This window comes from Rousettus aegyptiacus, unplaced genomic scaffold, assembly GCF_014176215.1.
Source record: "Rousettus aegyptiacus isolate mRouAeg1 unplaced genomic scaffold, mRouAeg1.p scaffold_m13_p_5, whole genome shotgun sequence".
Classification (NCBI taxonomy): domain Eukaryota; kingdom Metazoa; phylum Chordata; class Mammalia; order Chiroptera; family Pteropodidae; genus Rousettus; species Rousettus aegyptiacus.
Window position 1 is genome coordinate 113,626,108 of NW_023416308.1, and position 20,061 is coordinate 113,646,168.

Sequence of the window (20,061 nt, forward strand, 5' to 3'; positions counted from 1 at the left end):
TCATGGGAATCCTTCAATAAATTATTAACATTTATTGTTTATTAGCTCTTGCCATTATATCTGTAGCGTGATGATAGAGGAGGCAAGTGGAATATTTCCTGATTCCCAAGAATCGGTGACCAGAGTCCACTTCTGAAAGCAGAAGATGGACTTAACACTCTAAGTCCAAAAAACCACTGGAGAGCTTGCTGTTAGGGGTAGAAAGGTGTCTCTCAAAAAAAGATATATTAGCATCCTAATCCCCAGTACCTCTGAAAGTGACCTTGCTTGAAAATGAGGTCTTTATATAGGTAACAAGTTAAAATTAGGTCATTAGGGTGGGCCCAATTCTCATGTAACTAGTGTCCTAACAAAAAAGGGGAAATTTGGACACAGAGGGAAGATGGTGTGAAGACACATGGGGAAACATATGAGTCAACATGGAGAATGGATCGATACATCCACAAGCCAAGAAATGCTAAGGACCGTCAGCAAACCACCAGAAACTAGGAAGGGGCAGAGAAGCCTCCTTCTCCTACGGGTTTCGGAGGGAGCGTGACTCTGTTAACACCTTGATTTTGACATTTCGGCCTTCAGATCAATGAGGCAGGTTGTTCTAAGTGACCCACGTTGTGATGCTTCGTTGCAACAGGCCTAGAAAACTAACCCTACGTTCTCCCCACTCCCTGAAGGATGGTCAGATCATGAGAGGGTGTTATCTTCTCGTCTCAGCATTCTGCAGTAGGAGCATGTGGCATTTGAATCGTTCTACTCTCCGAAGCTGTGGGAGAAGAAAAGCAGCTGTAAAGTCTGTGGGTGTCTAGACTTTGGGGGATGGGAAGGATCTCTTTCCCCACTGATAAGTCTTTGAGACTCAGGTTGGGCAACGGGGACAAGAGCTAGCATTCTAAATCAAGAATATCTTTGGGAGTTAACAGGGCAAGAAAAAGTCCATTGTTGTTTTCAAGAATATGAAAAAACTGAATTAACTATGAAACTCAATATTTCATGTAATAAAACTGAGCTCAATAAAAAAAAATATACTGCAATCATCTGTATATATTTGTCTTATTTTTTTAATCTCATCTTTATTATTATTAATTGTTAGTTTGTTGTCAATTTGCAAGTTTTTGTTCTTTATGTTATGAGTAGGCAGAGAAACTGAGACCATCATAGACAAAGTTAAATTGTCTCTTTTAAAAAAAAAAAATTGTTAGGCAAATAAGGGGGGTTATGCTTTTAAAAACTGGACCCTGTTTAAACTGTCCTTCCATATAATATTTACATATTATTTTATTTTACAATTTGGAAGTGTAATCTTTACTTCTAAACTACAGCTTTACTATTTAGGTTTTCACTAGGGAGCATCCTTTCGAAGTAGAAAATCATTACAAGATTCCGTCATCTAACAATCAATTTTTTAACCTGTTTAACGTATTTGTATAAATTACAGAGTGTAATTCACTATGTGGTTCTCTCTGTTAACAGTGACTACAGAACCCATATTTTAATTTTATTCCAGCATGAAGAAACTTTCTTATGTAATTCCTTATTCTTTCTCTTCTTAGGAGATTTTGAAAGCCTTTGCCTTATATTTGCATGTAAGAGCTAAATAGTTTCTTGAAATCCATCACAATGCAGCTCCCCTGCTCTGGGAGACTTTACAGCCTTTATCCTTTCATGCTCTCCAAGGATGAACCAGCCATCCAGCTCCATCTACAGGAAATGTTTCCTTTCCCAACCCTCATAAATCCATCTTCATCTTAGAACTAGAGATAAGAAACTCTTGCATTTATTTGGCGAACAGGAGACCGTAAGCATTCAGATTTGAGAATTCTAGAACCAAAACCGATATAGCACTATACACCTTGGTTCTCTTCAATGTTCTTTTTTTGGAAAATATGCAGGTCCTGCAGATATAATACTTCCAATCAAAAGACCGCAGTCTCTACTTGTCATATTAGCATCTTCATGGATTCCCCACTCCCAACTCTCAGTTCATGAGAGCTTTCACAACGAAAAAATATATATTTTTTTAATTATTGGGCAAGTTGAAGATTGTATGCACTCTTTCTTATCCAGAGAGAAAGTGGAAAAATATATCCATTCAATAGAAAAATGTCATATTCACACAGTTGTCACGAGCTTTCTATAAGCCAGGCCTTTTTTAGAGGATGACAGGTTGTCATATATTTACTGTGATCAGGCCTCCACGTTCTTCCTTTAAATAAAAAATAGGGTCATAGGTGTCACGTTTGCTTTTATTTGACTCAGGGTAAGAGAGACAGGTCTCCACTTGCCCATTCAGATCTATTTTCTGCCCTTAGAGCAGTCAGGTAACGGGTAAGATTGAGATGGAGCACTCAGATGGGATCCCTGGAGGGACATTTAACACAAGAGTTTTCTATAAAATGTGGTCAGGGTGCAGAGAAATCACAAGTGAGAGAATAATATCCCAAAGTTAAGAGCAGAAGCAAATCATAATCCTCCCAGCTTGAAGAGGCAAGTGAAAAGTGGTCCCCCAGATCTCAGAAGAAGAGAGTCATGTGGTGACTCTTTGGTCAAGGGACTGGCCAGCCTTTGGCAACAGCACAGGGAAGAAACTGGGAGACTAAGTAATTTGCCCTTTCTTTCCTCCAGTCTCCTGACGGAGTGTGCTGTTGTTTGAAATTGATTGGAAGCCAGAGGGCAAGGGCTCTTGTTAATAAAACCCATATAAATCTCAGTCCTGAGGGACAAAATAAACCTGAGAAAGATGGAGAGGAGGTCGGGAGAGGCAGGTGGAGCATAGCCAGCCAGCCCTCCCTATCCTGTTCTGCACCCTGTACTGTGTAGCCTGTGTGGACTGCATCGGCTCCATTCCTTTGTTCTGATCCTTCTGGCGGTATTCAGCCAATAAAGCTGGAAGTCAGAGAGGGAAGTCAGGGTTCACTCTCCCTTTCCTGGACGCCGTGTTAGCTGTAGCTGAGCGGCCCCGTCTAAGGCCTCAGCTCTCCTTAAGCAGCTCACATCCTTGGCTACAGCTCCTGCTGCTATAGTAACTGTGGTAACATGGTTCATGCCCCTCGTCCCTTAACTCTTAGAGGAGTGGCATTTTTCTGTTATTAGTTCGCAAGTATGTCGACATCTCTTTTGGTCCCCATGACCCTGCCCACATCTCTATAAACAGTTTCTTCATCAGTCTTCTTTCAAGTAAACACTCTGACACTGCTGAGTGATACCAAACTGCATGAAAGTATACATAAGCCGTCAGCATACCCAGGGTGGCTGTCATCAGTGTCAAGGGACTGAATCTTTTAGGAATATACTCATGTCCCTCTAGGTCGAAGGGGGATGATAACCCATTCACTCCTTGTCTGTATAAAGAGAACTGAGAGTAGCAACAAGTCCTCCACTCCTAGAAGCATCCAGCATTGGCAGGGATGCCATCATCTGGGGGATGGGGAGGATTAAACTAGATATATGGCCTCCATAAACCATTTCAGTCTTTAGAAACTCATATTCTCTTATTCTTGGCAGTTATTTCAAAAACCAAGGCAATACGGACCTTATTTTGGGTTCCCACAAAAGCAGACACTGATGTGGGGGTTTGGGATATGGTGAGAGGGTGGTGAAGTGAACCAGGAAGGGAGGAAAGCCAATAAAGGAAGCATTCACGAATGGGTTCCTGTTACGGGCAACTGGGAACTGGGCTCAGTCTTTTCAAGGACTTTCCGTAACGTTGAATTAGTTTCAGGATTATCCCTCTGGGGGGGGGGGGGGGATAAAGAAGTTTTCCTTTGTTAAGAGAAATTCTTGAGGTATGAAGCTCCCAGCGCATTTGGCCTGCCCACACCCAGGCACCCCCAGGAAGAGAGAGGCAGGAATTGTCAGGAGGTATGGAAACTGAAGGTGACTTGCAGAGTGGGCCAAGGGAGTACGTTTGCATTTGCTACAGTAAGTTTGGGTAACGGTCCTCTCCCGTGCGTCTTCACTTCCTCCCGGGAAGTTGGTACCATGAATGAGAACTCATTTATGTTGCGGCGCATTTAAATCTGAGACCCACAGAGCCAATTGAGATTAATTATGAGCCTTTATTAGCCGGCCGGCGACTGACTCTCCCCACTAGAGAATCAGCCCCGAGCTTCCAGAGGAGGCAGCTTATAAAGCCTAAAACCACATCAAACAAGCAAGCAGGTTTACAGAAGCAGAAGTTAGACATTAGCACATGTTTGCACAAGACATCTCCTAGAACTACACCATAGTTAAACGTTAAGCAGATTGTAGAAGCAGAAGTTGGCTGTTATCGTCTACTACAAAGATATATTGTTTCTGGGGGACTCTTAAATCTTATAGCAAACGGGGCCTGGTAGACAGTTCTGTTATCTGCATCCTGACGGTGATGTTGTTTGATTTTTTTTCTAGGGAGCTAGCTCTTGAAAATATCACTCCCTGTCTTTTCTTGTGACTAGCTTACTGGAGAATTTTCCACTTTTACAATTTAGAAAATGGACAGTTCTGTCTTCTACAATGTTTAGTTAAGGCTGGTCTCCAAAGGACTCCGGTTTAGTCACCAATAAGGCCCCATTAAGATGCCTCTTATTACTTCCTTCAATGCAGATGGGTTTGCATGAGTCATCTTTTCAAAACGTTGTCACGCTATTTTATGGAGGTCTACAAATTAAGACAAGTTTATATGGAAAAACACAAAGGGCTATCTTTCTTCTATTCATTACCTGTCAACTCACAGGTCAGGTGCGTAAGCGGGGCTACAGAAGCAGAAAGCTTGTTTAGAATGTTATGTCCCTATAATTAAAGGCCTACGTACCCATAGCGATAGTCAAACAGTAATTTCCGGTAAGAGTCAATTTTTCAGCCACCACAATTTCTCACAGGTTGGAAAACTGGAAAGTTCAAGGTCAAGTCACCAGCAGATGTGGTGTCTGGCAAAGGCCTACTTCCTTGTTCATGGAGGGCCATCTTGCTGTGTCTTCACCTGGCAGAAGGGGCAGGAGAGCTCCCTAGGGTGTTTTATAAGGACACTCATCCCATTTATGAGCACCCCGCCCTCATGACCTAATCACCTCCCAAAGGCCCCTTCTCCAAATACCATCTCACTGGAGTATTAGGTCTCAACGTAGGAATTAGGGGAGGGGGACCACAAACATTCAGTCTGTAACAGTAGCAAAAACATTGGTACATTTTACTATATAAAAATTGTTTTTTTTTAATTTGCACACTAAAAAAAAAAAACCCAAAACAAAATCAAAAGACATTGTCAAACTTGGAGAAGATATAGCACAGACGAAGACCTAACATCCCTGATATATAAAGAACTTTTAAAAATTGAGGGACAAAGGTCCAGAAATTGAAACCAAAAAGATAGGTAAAGACATAGGGGTTGGCTCCATTTACCTTTTCATCCTCATTTGTCTCATTGTCCTCACCCGCAAAGTGTTTCAAACACTACTCACCACACCCGAAATATATTCTATGCCTTCTCTCCTTCACGCTTTTACCCGCTTCCATTCTCTCTGCCTGTAATTATATTCTTTCTGTTAACCGTTTCACAAAGTTCATCCCATCGGCTTCACCTGTTTATTCACTGAAATTGGTGTCGTGCCAATCATACGCCAACAGGGATGCAAAGGTGAGTCGAGACACTTATTACCTAGAACAGCGATACCTGCGCAGCCCATATGCCCACCCATGAGTGTTTTCTGATTTTCCACAGGCTCCAACTTAGGTAAAAAATAGACTTAAGTTGATTGCAATTCTCATGTCACACGCTTTGACTCTCCTTTTCTCATATGGCTGGCTTATCAAGCTCAAAATTCCACCTTCTGTTTGAAGTCTTCCCTAATCTCTTCAAATCCAATAACTCAGCTTCTCCTCTGCTCTCCTGCGGGGCGGGGCGGGGTCGGGGGGTGGAGCTCTTGTTTCTCTCCTTTGCCATTGACATCCTTCCGTCTTGCGACATACCTAGCTATGTTCCTTATCCCTGAGAGACCAGTGTATTCCTGTGTCTCCCAGAGCACCAAGCACAACCCTTTCTTCTGCACACTGATACCATTAAATACCTACCCAACTGATTTGCATTTAATTGGCTCTTTGGCCAAATCGGGAAGTAAATAAAGGTGGGGAAGCTGAGCCCCGGGGCACCGAGGAGGAAGTGGAGAGGACTTTGGATTTTTCTTAATGCATCGCCCAACCTATTGAACCTAGTGCATCCCTTGTCTCGAGAAAAGCCAGTTGCTTACAGCGAAGCACAGGGAAGAGAAGCAAGAAAGACTTAGCTGCTGGCGGAGCAAAGTGAGTACGTTTAATCTAATGGTTACTACGGGTAACCGAGGGATGCTGATAAAGTTCTTCTACCAGATGAGACTAGTGATAAAATCTGGGTGTGGCGTAAATAAAGCTCATGGCGGGGTTTAATGTACTAGTTTTTTGGGGTCTGCTTAAAGGGAGAGAGGGGGGAGGGGAGGGAGAGAGAGAGAGAGAAAGAGAGAGAGAGGAAAATTTTAAAACCAGACCAGAATTCAAAAGCACCCTAGAAAATTGAGCAGCCTGAGACATCCAATAAATATATACTGTAATGCGATGGGCGTCTTTGAGGACAATGACCTCCATTGAACTGGTATTTATATGACTGGGGCCTGGGAGAATTCATGTCCACTCTCCCAGCCTCAGTTTCCTTTTTCAGAAATTGAGAGCATTGGACTTGGTATCCTCCAAGAGACTTTCTGGCTCTGAAATTCCGTTATCAGATAGTGCTACTGTATGCAAAAGTGCCAAGCTAAGCACGACGAGAGATACAAAAATGAAAAAAGACACAGCCCTTGCCCTCTGCAGTGCTTGACTTGTCTGGGCCTTGCCTTTTCTCATCTGTCAAACTGGGCAAGGGTGAGGATGGAAAGAAATGTATTTATAAAGCAGTGACCACGTGGCACTTAGTAACTGTCCCGTAACTGGTCCCTAATATCTCTAAAACGGGATTCATAATCTCTCAGGGGGATAAGATGCTCAAACGAGTTAACAAAAACAAAAGTCCTTTATCAGCGTAAACATTAGCACAAGTGTGACTGTATCCCATTTGTTTTTTTTAGCACCATGAATCCGATGACTTCAGCAGGCTCCCCGGCCAACTCTGTGTTTGTGGTGACACCCCAAAACCCATATCCCACAATGCCGGGGGCCGTGTCTCAGCAACCCTTGTATCCACGCAACCAACCCCAAGTCCACCAAATTCCCGGAAACCTTCCTGGTCCGCAGCCGACCGCGATCGTGCGACCTGCCCAGAGAGCCTTGAAAGAAGGCAAAGTCCTAGGGGTAAGTGGGACTGCATACCGCAGGCCAGAGTCCGAGGGGGGCGGAGATTTAGAAACACAGGAACTCTAGATCCGGCAAGGAGGATGGGCAGCCCGGGCCTTGCCAGACCCCGATTTATCAGAAAGCCGCGTTGTGCAGCCAGGGCCTCCGTACGGCGCCTGGTATTTTCTGACTTAGGCATTTTAGAAAAGAGAAAGAAAAGCAGCAACAATAACAACAACAAAAATCAGTAAACTGGAACACTGATCCTGCCAGCATCCTTGCTGATTCATGTGGTCTCTGGGAAGAAGCGGGTTCCACCGCCCCCCACCGCCCTGCCCCGCCCCGATCCGCAGAGTCTAAACCCCATGTGTTTGAATGGAGTCTTCCTCCGATAAGAACAAAAGCAGGTTAGACAATCAACATAAAAGTTTGCGGTCATCTCTCCCCTGAAAGGCTGTCTTGAGTAGGACAAGGGAGGCCCGGTTCATTGCATAGCCTAATGAGGGCAAGCATGGGCTCTGACCCCGGAGGCCTGGCCCGGAGCTGAGACCCTAGCTCCGCCCCCGCATGTGGCTCGTGGGCGAGTCCTCGGAGGCAGCCTGCATGGAAGGCAACTCCTATTTGCCAAATTTAAAAATATCCGATAATCCCATCTCTGAGACTTTGTCCTGCAGGTGTGCACACGTAAAACGTGTGTGAATTTATTTGTTTCAGCTGGATGCTTGACAACGAAGGATGGAAACAGCCAAAATCCCCATCAATATAATACTGGTTAAATCAATACATTATACATCCAAAGAATGAACGGTGGGGATATAAAAAGAAAGCTCCTTATATAATGATATGGACATAACCCCAAGATATATCATTAATGGGGGGGAGGAATAAGGGCAGACAGTCGGTATAACTTACCACCACTTGTGCAAATTTAAAGAAATAATATATTTGTGTTCACTGCCATGTTTGTAGTATATACATATATGTATATGGATGTGTATGTGTGTGTGTGTGTGTGTGTGTATAATTTGGGAAAGAATATAAGTTTTGGAGAGGTGCCAAAACAAAGTGCCATAATTTGGGTGGCTTAGAACAACAGAAATTTATTGTCTCGCACTTCTGGAGGCCAAAGGTTTGTAATCAAGGCTGTCCACGGGTCCATGTTCTCTGAAGGCGTTAGGGGAGGATGTGTTCCAGGCCTCTCTCCCCGCTTCTGGTCGGCCAAGGCTTGTGGCAGCATCTCTCCGATCTGGGCATTCTCCAGTGTGCATGAGTGTCTTCGTAGGGCATCCTCTTTACAAGGACAGTAGTCACATAGGATTAGGGACCACCTGACTCCAGTACATTTCATATTACCTAATTACATCTGCTGCAACCCTATTTTCTTATCTTTTTATTTTTTTTTTTAAGCAAGGCAACCCTTTGTTGAACTCACAGATTGCAAGGACCTTATCAGTATACAATCCCTTATTTTTTTTTTTCTTTTTTACACCTACGGCACCTGGTCCTCCTAGGTGGTCTTCCATCCAAGTACTAACCAGGCCCAACCCTGCTTAGCTTCCAAAATCAGACAGAGTTGGGCTTCTTCAGGGTAGCATGGCCGTAGGTTGCAACCCTATTTTCAAGTAAGACCACTTCCTCGGGGACTGGGGGCTAGCCCTTGAGCATATTAATTCGATGGGGTAGAGTCAGACACAATTCTTTGGGATGACAATATCCCAAAGAGATAAGAGATGAGCACGAATACTTATCTACGAGGATATTCATTGCAGTGTTATTTTATAATATGAAAACACAAAAACAATCTTACCTGCCTGATATGTCTGTTCCAACTACTCTGTAGAGCATCCACGCGATGGAATCAGGGCAATGCTCAATACCATGAGGACATATTCGCGATGAAATACTAAGCTAAATTTGCAGAGCCATTTCATATTATCAGTGCATGTTTGAAAATAACAATGGAAGGTTAAACACCCAAATGTTAAGCAGTTGATTTCTCTGAGTGGAAGTAAATTACAGGAAGTTTCGTTTCATGTTTTTTATTTTCCATATTATTTTGTAGACCAGAAAAACAAAATATTTATTAAAATTAAAAGGAGGCACAAAGCTGGCGGGGGGGGGGGCGGGGGCAGCAGGGGAGGGGGGGAAGGAGCAGGGACAGGCGGATCCAGCCTTAGAAACAAAGGTCTCAGCTTGTGGCTCTTTCTGGCAGGCCATCCAGATCCTGATAGGCCTGTTACACATTGGCCTGGGCTTTGTCATGGCGAGCATCCTCCCCGGGTACTACATAGCCGTCTCGTTCGTCGGAGGCTTTCCCTTCTGGGGAAGCATCTGGGTAAGTAACGTGAGTCCCTCTGCAAGCGAGTTCCCAGAAAGTGTCAACACACACTCAGGACCACCTTGTCAAGTTGTGCTGTTAGCCACAGAAGTCTTACAGCCGAGACAGCATGCAGGGTGTGACTCTAGCTCAGGCCTCGGTCACCAAGCCTATAAGTCGGCTTGGGCCATCACAGACTGGGTAGCTAAACAACAGACGTTTGTTATCGCACAGATCGGGAGGCAAGAAGTCCAAGATCAAGGAGTTGGCATGGTTTTTTCTTCCGCGGCCTCTCTCCGCGGCTTGCATATGGCCGTTGCCTCCCCTGCATCTTCACATGACCTCCGTGTGTCTGTGCCCTAATCCTAATCTCTCTCCTTTTACGAACACTAGTTGTGTTGGATTAGGGCCCACCCATGTGACCCCATTTCATCTTAATCACATGAACCCCCTCCTTAAAGGCCCTGTCTCCAAATGCATCACCCTTCAGCGTGTGAGGAGATTACATCCCGATAAACCCACAGTCAATTGAAAAGATCATGTCGAAAATGCATTCCATACTGCACTGTGGAGTGTGGCTTGTTTACCTTCGGGGTCGCCTGGCTGACCTGGAGCTGCCGCTGTCCAGCATGATGGGAGAGTGCCCTACTGCTCACCGCCAGCCCAGGAAAAGGCCAGAACTCAAAATCCAGTCTCGACCGAATGCGTATTGCTTTCATACCTTCGTAACATCGAAAAATCATAAGCCAAACCATCGTAAGTCAGGAATTGTCCACACAGTCACGTTCTGAGGTACTGGGGTTGAGGACTTCAAAAGGTGAATTCTGAAAGAACACAATTGAACTCATGACACCAAAGGACAGCCCTGCAAGCTGCCTGCCACCCCCCTTTTCTATCCGGCCCAACTCAGGCCAGGAAAAGTTTTTCTAGTTCATCCACCCAGAAGGATGCGTTCAGAATAGCCCTCAAGTGTCCAAAGTGGGCCCGCGGCCTGAGCTTCAGCAGGAAAACACTTCCGCCTGTGGTGAAGAGTGGCTGCCCGGCCACACACAGAACAGCCATTAGGCAGAGGGGACCCGGATGAGCTTCAGAGTCCCCATTTGGACAAAATATTTGGTATGTTAGGTGTGTTTTTTGTTTTGTTTTTCCCGGAAAAGTCCAGGAGTGACCCGTGACTCCATTAAAGGTCCTTTCTCTTCTCCAATGTCGCCTCTATGACTCTTTCGCATGGCGTTCCCCTTAGTGTCTTCCTGCCTGCACGCACGCACGTGCGCGCGCGCGCGCACACACACACACACGCACGCACACGGTACCGCCTCCTCCCCTCTCCACCCCCATCTCCTTTTGCTCCCTGCTCTTACACGGTCTGCCTCTTGACTCGCACACCTACCTGTGACTCAAATGCAACTTTTCTCACACGTGGCAAAACTTCCGAGTAACCTGGATGTCGGTCAAGTCACGCTATCCCATGAGATTTCAACAAAATAGCCTGGAGCCATCCCCCACCCTCGTCCACGCGCAACTCCCGCACAGTGGCAGATGCTCTCGGGAGCGCTTTTGGTCTCAGTGGCTGCTCTCTTCTTGTTCCCATTCGTGTCTCATCTTCCAGGGCCGAGGTCTTCTCTGTGTTCCACACAGACCCAGACTTGGAATTTGGCCCCCATGTCTCCCCTCCACCATGGGTTCCCGTGTCTGTCTAACAGACCTCGGTGGCGTTCGGGGCCGTGCAGAGGGTTAACACCACAGCCACAAAATAACTGCTGTTCGGTGTTAGGTTCTCTTGGACACTCGTCAGTGCCTGGTGGCTGCCCTGGCGCCTCGAAGGCCCTGCTGGCTGGCTTCCCTTCACCAGGTTGCTCGGCTCCCCCGTCAGCCCTCACGACGCTCCCCCTTTCTTCCTACAGGGCAGTTTTGCTCTTTGTTGCCTTCTTGACTCCAGGACTATCCTTTCCTTTTCTGAAGATCATTCATGTCCTCCTTCAACCAGAAGGACCTCAGAAAGACCGGAAGGGACGTCGGAAGTCCAGCCTTCTGTTCCCTTCCTCTCCCTTCAAGTCTCTGTAAACAGAGGGGCGTGAGATTGAGATTTATTTTTCCACTCGTAGGAAAAATGGCATCCCCCTTAGAAGGCGGAGGCAGCCGGCATGAGTTTTCATCATAAATACCCATTCACGTGCATCTACCGTGAGTGGGAGGGAGTGTAAGGCGCGGGTTAAGGACATGGGTGACATGATTGGGAAAGTCTTAAATCAAAGCTCAGTGTAGCATGATTCATTGCAAAACTGAAAAAGAACGTGGGATCTGGAGTCAACTACCTGGATTTGATTCCCAGCTCTGCTATTTGCTAGATGGACTTAGGTGAATTATTTAAAATTGCTAAGCCTCAGTCTGCCCACCTGTACAATAGGACTAAAAGTAGTGCATGGTAAGCCATCATGCAGTTAAGCAAGGCAAGGTCCAAACTGCATCTCGCCTAGCGCTCAGTGAAGCTTTGACTAAACCGTAACCAATACCATCTCAGACCAGTTACACGGACAGCAGGTCGCCCTAGCAGCCGCTCCGCCTGCAGGATGCCGGTGTTGAAATAAACACGCGCGATCTGCCCCATCCTCCTCATAGCCGACGTTCAGCGCTGTAGAGATGCAACATTTTCCGAGTAACGGAAAGGTGCTCGCCCAGATGTGTAGACGGGCCAGGACTGGTGTTGGGCAGCAGAGAGACTGGGGACCCCCACCCCGTCTCCCCTCAGAGTCCCATGCCTGACTCCTGAGGTGAACGCGAGAAACCAACGAGGTGTGCACGTGGGAAAATACAAGACAAGGAAAGAAGCAACTTCCGGTGTTTACCATGTTCAGGATCTGCTACGTGCGAGATCTGCCCAACGCCAGGCGCGAGGCACGGATTATCTCACGACGATGACTCTTAGCGAGACATAGCTGTTGGCTTTTGGTTTTTGTTTTGTTTTTCTATTTTTCGGATGAGGAAATAGAGACTTAGAGAAATTAATAACTTACCCAAGATCACGTGAGTTTCGAGCCAGAATTTAAAACCAGGTCAGCTGAATCCTGAATTCTCTATTTATCCCCGGCATGTGGTACAAAACGGCTCATTCATTCATTCATTCATTCGTTTGTTCTTTTCCTCATGTCGAGCTGACGGTCCCAGTAGAGGAGTCCAGCATGTGTGACGGAAGGTGTGTGCTTGTGTGTGTGTGTGTATGTGACCAGAATCATGGAAGCCTGAGGATGGGGGCCCTAACCTCTGACCTCTTTCTAAACTCCCTCTTTTCTGCGCTAGTTTATCATTTCGGGATCCCTCTCGGTGGCAGCAGAAAAACAGTCCAAATCTTGTCTGGTAAGTCACATGCTGGGATGGGCTATCCCCACTGGGGACTTACTGGAGAGACATATGAGGGGGAAAAGAAGTCTTTCCTTCCCTCATCCTTGCACCTGCTTATAACCAGACGCGGGGTGCTGACACCCACACTCATTCACACTCACGTAGAGGACCATGTGAACGTGGCCAGAGTCACAAGGAAGAAAGAGTCTAGAGGATTCGGGAGAAAGGAGGTCAGCACAGCTACACCTTAGTTAAGGCATCGGAGTGTAGAGACAGAGAGACAATAGCTTTTCTAAGAGGCTCTTCCTGGAGGAGGCAGGAAGCTGCCCAGTGTCCAGGGCAGCCCTCCAGCAGGAGGGTAGCTCCTGAGAGTAGCTGCAGCTCACAGAGCTGGCCTCCAGCCATTCCTGCAGAGAAGCCAAAGGAGCCTCGGGTACCAGCTTCCCTGAGGAATCCAGCCAACCAACATTGCACATCAACATGGACCAGGCTTTGTGATCCCCTAGCAATGATCCAAGAAAGTCTCTTTGTTTTTCTCTCACAAGCAGCTGGTCTCGGGCAAGGAGCCCCAGGACCGCCAGGTCCCTCCACCAGGCCAGATCGATTTGAAAATCTCCAAAGGTTATTTTTGGGAGCACTTGGAATAGAATAATTATGGAATATTCTATTCCATAATCCATGCTAAAGGCTCTGAGAAGTCCCGCACCAAAGGCTGTTTAACTTTGTTCGACTCAGGTTTTTTTCCAAAGTTAATTTACTCCCAAACCCTTTTTTTGAACAGAACATCTCTCTTTATTTGCTGCAGAACTAGGGTTCTGGGGGATTCACGTTAAGGGACACTCGTTGAGTCTCTGCTTATCTCGGCGACAATGGTTTTCCTCTCTCACCCTGACCTTCTGTGTCTTCTTCAGGTGAATTGCAGCTTGGGCTTCAACATCGTCAGCGCACTCTCTTCTGTGACAGGAGTGATACTCTGCATCATAGACATAGCTATTAATGCCGAAGATATCTACACTGACTACTATACCCACTGGGGTGTGGTGAGTATCTCTCTCAGCCATCCCTCCTCTGGGTTCAGGTTAGCTAGTTTACAAAATCACCAAAAAGGGCTTGACTGACCGCCAGGCGCTGTGGGTAGCGCCGGCAGAACCAAGGCAGAGTTTAAAGTCCCTGACCAGCAGCTTCACTGCTGTGATACTCTTAAGTACGTGACTTCCCTTAGTCTTAGTTTCTGCCTTCGTAAAACAGTGCCTACCTCACAGCACCATTGAGAGGATTAAATGCGGTTATGTGCAGAATGCTCACGTACCCACCAATCCACGCCCCTGCTCAAGTGTTCCCCTTCCTGCCCTCTGCTGTAGACAAAGCAGTCAGCAAAGCTTTTCTGCAAAGGGCCGGAGAGGAAATATGTAAGGCTCTGCAGGCCGCTTGGTCTCGGTTGCAACTATTGAACCCTATCCTGTCGTAGGAAAGCAGCCAGAGAAAACACGAAAATGAACGGGCGTGGCTGTGTTCTAATAAAACTTTATTTACGAAAACAAGCAGCAGAGAAGACTTGGCCCACAGACCATAATTTGCCATCCTGTGCTATAGACCAGCAGAGTCCATTGAAAAAAAAAAATGAAATTAATTTTAATAATACATTTTATTTAACCCAATAGATCCAAAATATTATTTCAATATGTAATTCATGTAAAAATTTGTTAATTCAGTATTTTGCCTCTTGGGCGTCACACCTTTGATATATCAGTGTTTATTTTGCATTTAACAGCACATCTAAATTTGGGATTAGCCACACCTCAAGTCCTCAACGGGCCACAGGGGACTCGTGACTGCCACACTGAAAAGTGTAGCTGTAGATGAGTCCCAATAAACCCAATCTCTCCATCTGCACAACAGAGCCCGCCCACTCGAGGCTGGCGCTCTAAGTTCTCCGCTCTCCCCTCCCCCACCCCGCCTTCTACATCGATGTCCCCCCCCTTTCTCAAGCTTTTCCATCGGCATCTAAACACGTTTTCATTTCTTTTGTCTTAAAAAAAACAAACAAACAAGAAAACCTTCTCTCCATCCTGCGTCGGCCACCATCCTATCTCTCTGGTCCTCTCTACAGAAAAATTCTTCAAAGAATTCCCCAGTTCTCTCCTCTCATCATCTCCCTTGAGCCCACGCTAACCATACTCCCAGCCTCCCTCCTCCAAAAACCTCCCTCTGCTCAAGGTCCCCAGTCAGTCATCTTTCTCTTTGATGGGCGTTCTGTGGCTCGCAGACTCTGCCCTGCGGCGAGTCCCATCCAACCACCCGGTTCCTCTTTTCTCTATTTCCTTCTCTGTCTCCTCTGGTTCTTCTCTTTTCCCCCATCTCTTAGGCTCAGTCCTTGGTCTTCTTCCTTTTCTCTCTGTGCTCATTGCCTTGGCCATCTTGTCCAGTCTGGCGACTCGAAACACCTCTAATGACAGTGACTCCCGGAGATGCACAGCCCCTGCCAAGACCTCTCTCCCCAACTCTGGTCTCTGGTCTCCAGTTATCTGCTCATCGTCTTGAAATTAAAATATCCAACTCTGACCTCCAGATTTTACTTCCCAAACCTTCCCTCAGGTTTCCTTATCCTGGTCAATGACAACTGCATCCTTCCGGTTGCTCAGGACAAAACCTTAGTAAAATCATCGGCGCCCCCCTTCTCCCTCCTCCCGCACCTCCCAACCAACTCCCCAGGGAATCCTGCTGGTTTGACCTTCAACTTGCATCCAGAATCCAGCCATTTTCATCAGTTCCTCCACGATCACACTGGCCCAAACCACCACCACCTGCCGGCTCAGCCTCTGCAGCAGCCCCCTAACTGCCCTCCCTGCGCCCACACTTATCACAACAGCAGCCAGGGGTCTTTTTTGATCACTTCTCTGCTCAGAACCTTCACTGCTCCCAACTCCCCTGCCCTGGCCTGCAGACTCCAGCCCTCTCGTGCCCTCTGGCTCTCTCTCCTGCAGGCACACTCACCTCCTTGACTTTCCCCCAAACCACGCGGCCTGTCGCCACGTTGGGGCCTGAAGTGTTCCCCTGCCCGGAATGCTTTTGCCTCCAGTTACCCCAAAGCTCCCTCCTTCCTTCCCTCCCTTCAGGTCATTGCTCAGTAATCACTTTCTCAGTGATGCCCCTGAACAGCTGTACCTAAAGTCGCAAGCGTCCACCCACGTTTGCCCCCGATCTACTTAGCCCGTGGCCTAAAACTCCTCCTAATGAGCTCTACGATTTGCTGATCTGTTATGTTTGATGCTTCCTGTCTGTCTCCTCCCACTGGAATAGACGCTTCATAATGACAGGAATATTTTTCTGTTTTGTTCACTGCCATATCTCAAATCCCTAGAACCGTGCCTGGCATGTATTTGGCACTCTAGAACCACTTGTCAAATGGATAAGCGAATGCACCAGGTATGGTCTATACTTGGCAAACAGTAGCTGTTAACTGCTGTTTGTATTCAGTCAGACGGGCCTTCCCAGGACTTTTCTTTCCAAGATTCCTAAGAAAAGCCTCTCTCAGAGAACTCGTTCTCTACCAAGCCCATATCATTTACCGAAAGTACTTCGAGTTCTTTCCTCCCCAAGAATATTTTATGACTTCTGGTTGCTTGAGGTTTGAAGTCCAGAGTCCTCAGCCGGCAGCTGCCTGCTGCTCCCCAGAGATCTGGCTCCAGCGCCTCGTGTCCCACAGCTCATGTCCATTTGGATCCCTCAGTCACCCCGAACTCCGGTTACTCCCACCCACTGAGAGAGGCAGACGCTGAAGATTTAGGTATTTTTTTCCTGCTGGAGAGGAGCCTACCGGGGAGGCACAGATTGCCCAGTGTAAGAAATTAGGAAGCAAACGCTGGCGGAGGAACTAAGTGCTAAGAGAGGAAGATGGAGAGAGACTCAGAAAAGAATGAACCCCAGAAGCACAGCCAGGGTCCTGGCATGCAGAGAGCAGTAACCTCCGAGTCAGAAAACTTGGCTTCCGATCTCAGCTCTGCCAGTGTCTGACCTTGGAGAGAGAACCCCCTCGTCCCAGCCTCCCGCCCCACCTCTGGCCTCAGCACCCCATCAGGACATGGAGGGCTGGGCTTCACAGCTTTGCAAATGACTGTTCCCAAGGCTGGGGTGCTCCAGGAGTGCAACAAGCAGGAATTAATGCCCGTCAAATAATGAATGCCTACGCTGCTCGAGGGACCCTTTTTAATTTCAAAATTACAATTGTCAGACAATATTATATTTATTTCAGGTGTGTAACGTAATGGTGAGACATTTCTATAACTTATGATCACTCCAAAAGCCTAGTACCCATCTGACACCGTACACAGTTATTACAGTATTATCCACTACATTGCCTACACTGTACTTCGCATTCTGGTGACTATTTTTATAACTGCCAATTCGTACTTCTTAACCCTTTCCCCTTTTTCACCCATCCTCCCCCCCTCCCTCCCATCAGAAGGTTTTATTTATAAACACATTGGAGAAGGACTGGCGTCATTTATAAAGGCCATCCCTATGATTTGCCGAGACATCATCATCCTGCCTTTCCCTTTGCCTGGGACACTCTGTCCGACCCCTGTCCTTTCTAAATCTTTTAGTAGAAACGAATCTCTGTCTCTCCTTAGTGCCCCTGAGGTACTTTTTTTGATTCGTCTCTAGCTCTTGCTAGGAGCGATGTGAATTATCATTATCAGCATCCCTAGCTGCCTCCCTCGCTAGTTGGTGCCTGTCAGGGTCCTTTATCAGCCACTTGTACCAAACAGATGTTAAATGATTGCTTGCTTAGGTGAGAGGGAAGAGCGGAAAGTCTCTCCAAAAGAGAGAATTCTACGAGTGTCCAACTATAACACCAATGGCATTTAAAAAATAATTGACAAACATTTGTTTGGTACCTACCATGTGCCATTCACTTTTACTTTCATATTTGTTATCTCATGTAATCGGAATCCAAATGGTAATTAAGGTTATTCATTCCTTGTCCTTTAAGATTAAAATGGATTCTACCCAAACTCTCTCCCCAGATACAGTGGGAAACCCCCTCCTCCTTGGACAATAGCGAGGGGGTCTTAGATATCTCCCGGTGCTGAGGTGAAATCTACCACTGCTGAATTCGTTCAATTTGGGGATCCTTTCACTGACCCGTTTCCCAAGCTAAAGACAGCCCCAATTATTCCTGTCCGCAAAATGCCATTGTCACAAGCTAGGAAGGTTGTCTCAGCTCTGTATGGGTTCAGAGGGATGGTGAAGGTTTATATCAGATTCCAGGAAACTACTGATGACTGCAGTTTAGATGTCCTTGTTTTGTAAAGTTGCAGTTTCTCACAGGATGCCTTTTTCTGCGGGCTCCACCTTCCCGCCATGTTGATCAGGCCCATCTTACCCTACTAATCGTCTCACTTCCCTTCCTGTGGCTTGCCCACACCCCCTAGCCACCTCTGACACAGAACAGTTTCACTGACCAACGGTCCAACTCCAGCCCCCACCCTCAGGTCTCCCCCACCATACCTGAAACCAGTCATTGAGGTGTTTCCCTGAACAGTGACCATCCTACTACCCCTGAGAGGAACACTCGTAGTTCGCATTAAAACGACAACTCTTTTACAAACACACTTGACCCTCACAAAAACCTGGCGAGCTGTTTTCTCCACGAGGCTGAGACAAGGTTAAGGGACTTCCTCAAAGCCGTCGCCGTGGTCCGCTGCAGAGCCATACCTCTGAGCCCGACCCCGGACTCCCGGAGCAGTGCTCATGACCACCCTACTCGTTCCGATTCCAGACCCCTGGAATGGCTGTTTCCAGCATGCTGCTCATCTTCTCCTTCCTGGAGTTCTGCATTGCGTGCACGACTACCCACTTTGGCTGCCGACTGGCCTGCTATTCACACGACAACGTGAGTGCCGGAGGCTCCTCAGTGGGTGGAAAGATGCCCCAAAGAGGGTGGAGACGAGAGCGGTCTTCATGCCTCCCACTCTTGCCCAGGAGTGGGAGAAGTCTGACGGCCTCGAGCATCCCTGGTCCTTCCTGCACCCCTACTACTGAGCCTCTTGTGTCCATATTTTCCAGGTGCCCGTGGCCGTACCCAGTGTCCTTGTGACACACTCCGTCGTCATCCCAGAAGCAGCGAACCCGCCACCGGCTTATTCCACTGTGGCGCAAGCCTACAAATAAGCAAAGCTAAAGGTTCTAGAAGCATCTTTCACTGGGACCAGCAGAAGACCTCCCTTTCCTGGGCTTCTGAAACTCACTTTTTTCCTCCCCGACAATTTAAGGGAAATGTCTCTCCGGCTGCCTGCAACCTGGACGTCCTTCAATTCACCATGAAAATCATGCTATTCCTCTATCAAAAAGAAGACAGGGACTTAAACTGGATTTTAACCTCCCTAAGGTAGCCACGAGTAGAGATTCTGTATGCAGATGTTCGTACACTTCCCTGCATGAACTTGTGTTAGAGAAACCTGTTGTCTAAGCAACCAGAGCTTCCTTCTTTCAACTATTCACTCATTGAATAAATACGTACCGAGCATTTGATATGTTCAAGGCTCCATTCACAGCAGGAGGAGGGTAAACACTTGTGAACACAAGAAGTCCTTGACTTTGGGGAATGTCCGGCCTCACAGAAAGAACAATGCGCAAGCAATTCTCTCTAACACGGGGCAGGATGCGGGGATAGCCGGAGGGAGAACTGAGAGGGATTTGATTTCTTCTAGCACTGATGAGGAAAGCGGAGGGCAAGCCTGGTTGAGGAAGCGATGTTTGGTTTGGTTTGGTTCGGTCTGATTTGGTTTCGTTTATTTTAGTGCAGTAAGAGACCACACTGTTGAAAATATCTTTAGAGAGTGAGTCATCCACTAAAATCATCAGTTCTTTTATATCTTTTATATACTATTTCCACTGACGCAACCGTACTCATGAACAAACATTATCTAAAGATAGCTCCCAAAGTTATGAGGCTAGTGGACCTTTATAAAAGGACAGGGACCAGTTCAAAGGTAAATGGCTATGTCTCTAACCTAGATTGACAGACATTAAGTTAAATATTATTATCCGTGACGGCCAATTGGCTTTCAAAAGGTCACAGGCCAACAGATACCAATAATCTCTAAAGTCCAGGGGCCATCAAGTTTTCCTTT

General features: G+C 46.8%; 1 protein-coding gene and 1 pseudogene across 1 annotated transcript; one reads left to right on the forward strand and one right to left on the reverse strand.

Annotated features, from left to right (window-relative positions):
• The first annotated feature begins 6,107 nt into the window (after window positions 1-6,107).
• LOC107497318 (membrane-spanning 4-domains subfamily A member 8-like) lies at window positions 6,108-19,396 on the forward strand. Its single transcript, XM_016118994.2, has 7 exons — window positions 6,108-6,270; window positions 7,065-7,287; window positions 9,482-9,604; window positions 12,884-12,940; window positions 13,837-13,965; window positions 18,708-18,821; window positions 18,995-19,396. The coding sequence occupies exons 2-7, from the start codon at window positions 7,069-7,071 to the stop codon at window positions 19,097-19,099; spliced, it is 747 nt and encodes a 248-aa protein (XP_015974480.1). The 5' UTR covers window positions 6,108-6,270; window positions 7,065-7,068; the 3' UTR covers window positions 19,100-19,396.
• On the reverse strand, window positions 8,756-8,874 carry LOC118603527 (annotated as a pseudogene).
• Window positions 19,397-20,061: the final 665 nt, after the last annotated feature.

Excerpts from the sequence above, each read along its gene's own strand:
- LOC107497318 (XM_016118994.2), top strand. The coding sequence starts at position 7,069 with ATGAATCCGATGACTTCAGCAGGCTCCCCGGCCAACTCTGTGTTTGTG. Across the intron at positions 7,288-9,481 it reads AAGAAGGCAAAGTCCTAGGG|GCCATCCAGATCCTGATAGG; the intron begins GTAAGTGGGACT and ends TCTTTCTGGCAG. Across the intron at positions 13,966-18,707 it reads ACTATACCCACTGGGGTGTG|ACCCCTGGAATGGCTGTTTC; the intron begins GTGAGTATCTCT and ends TTCCGATTCCAG.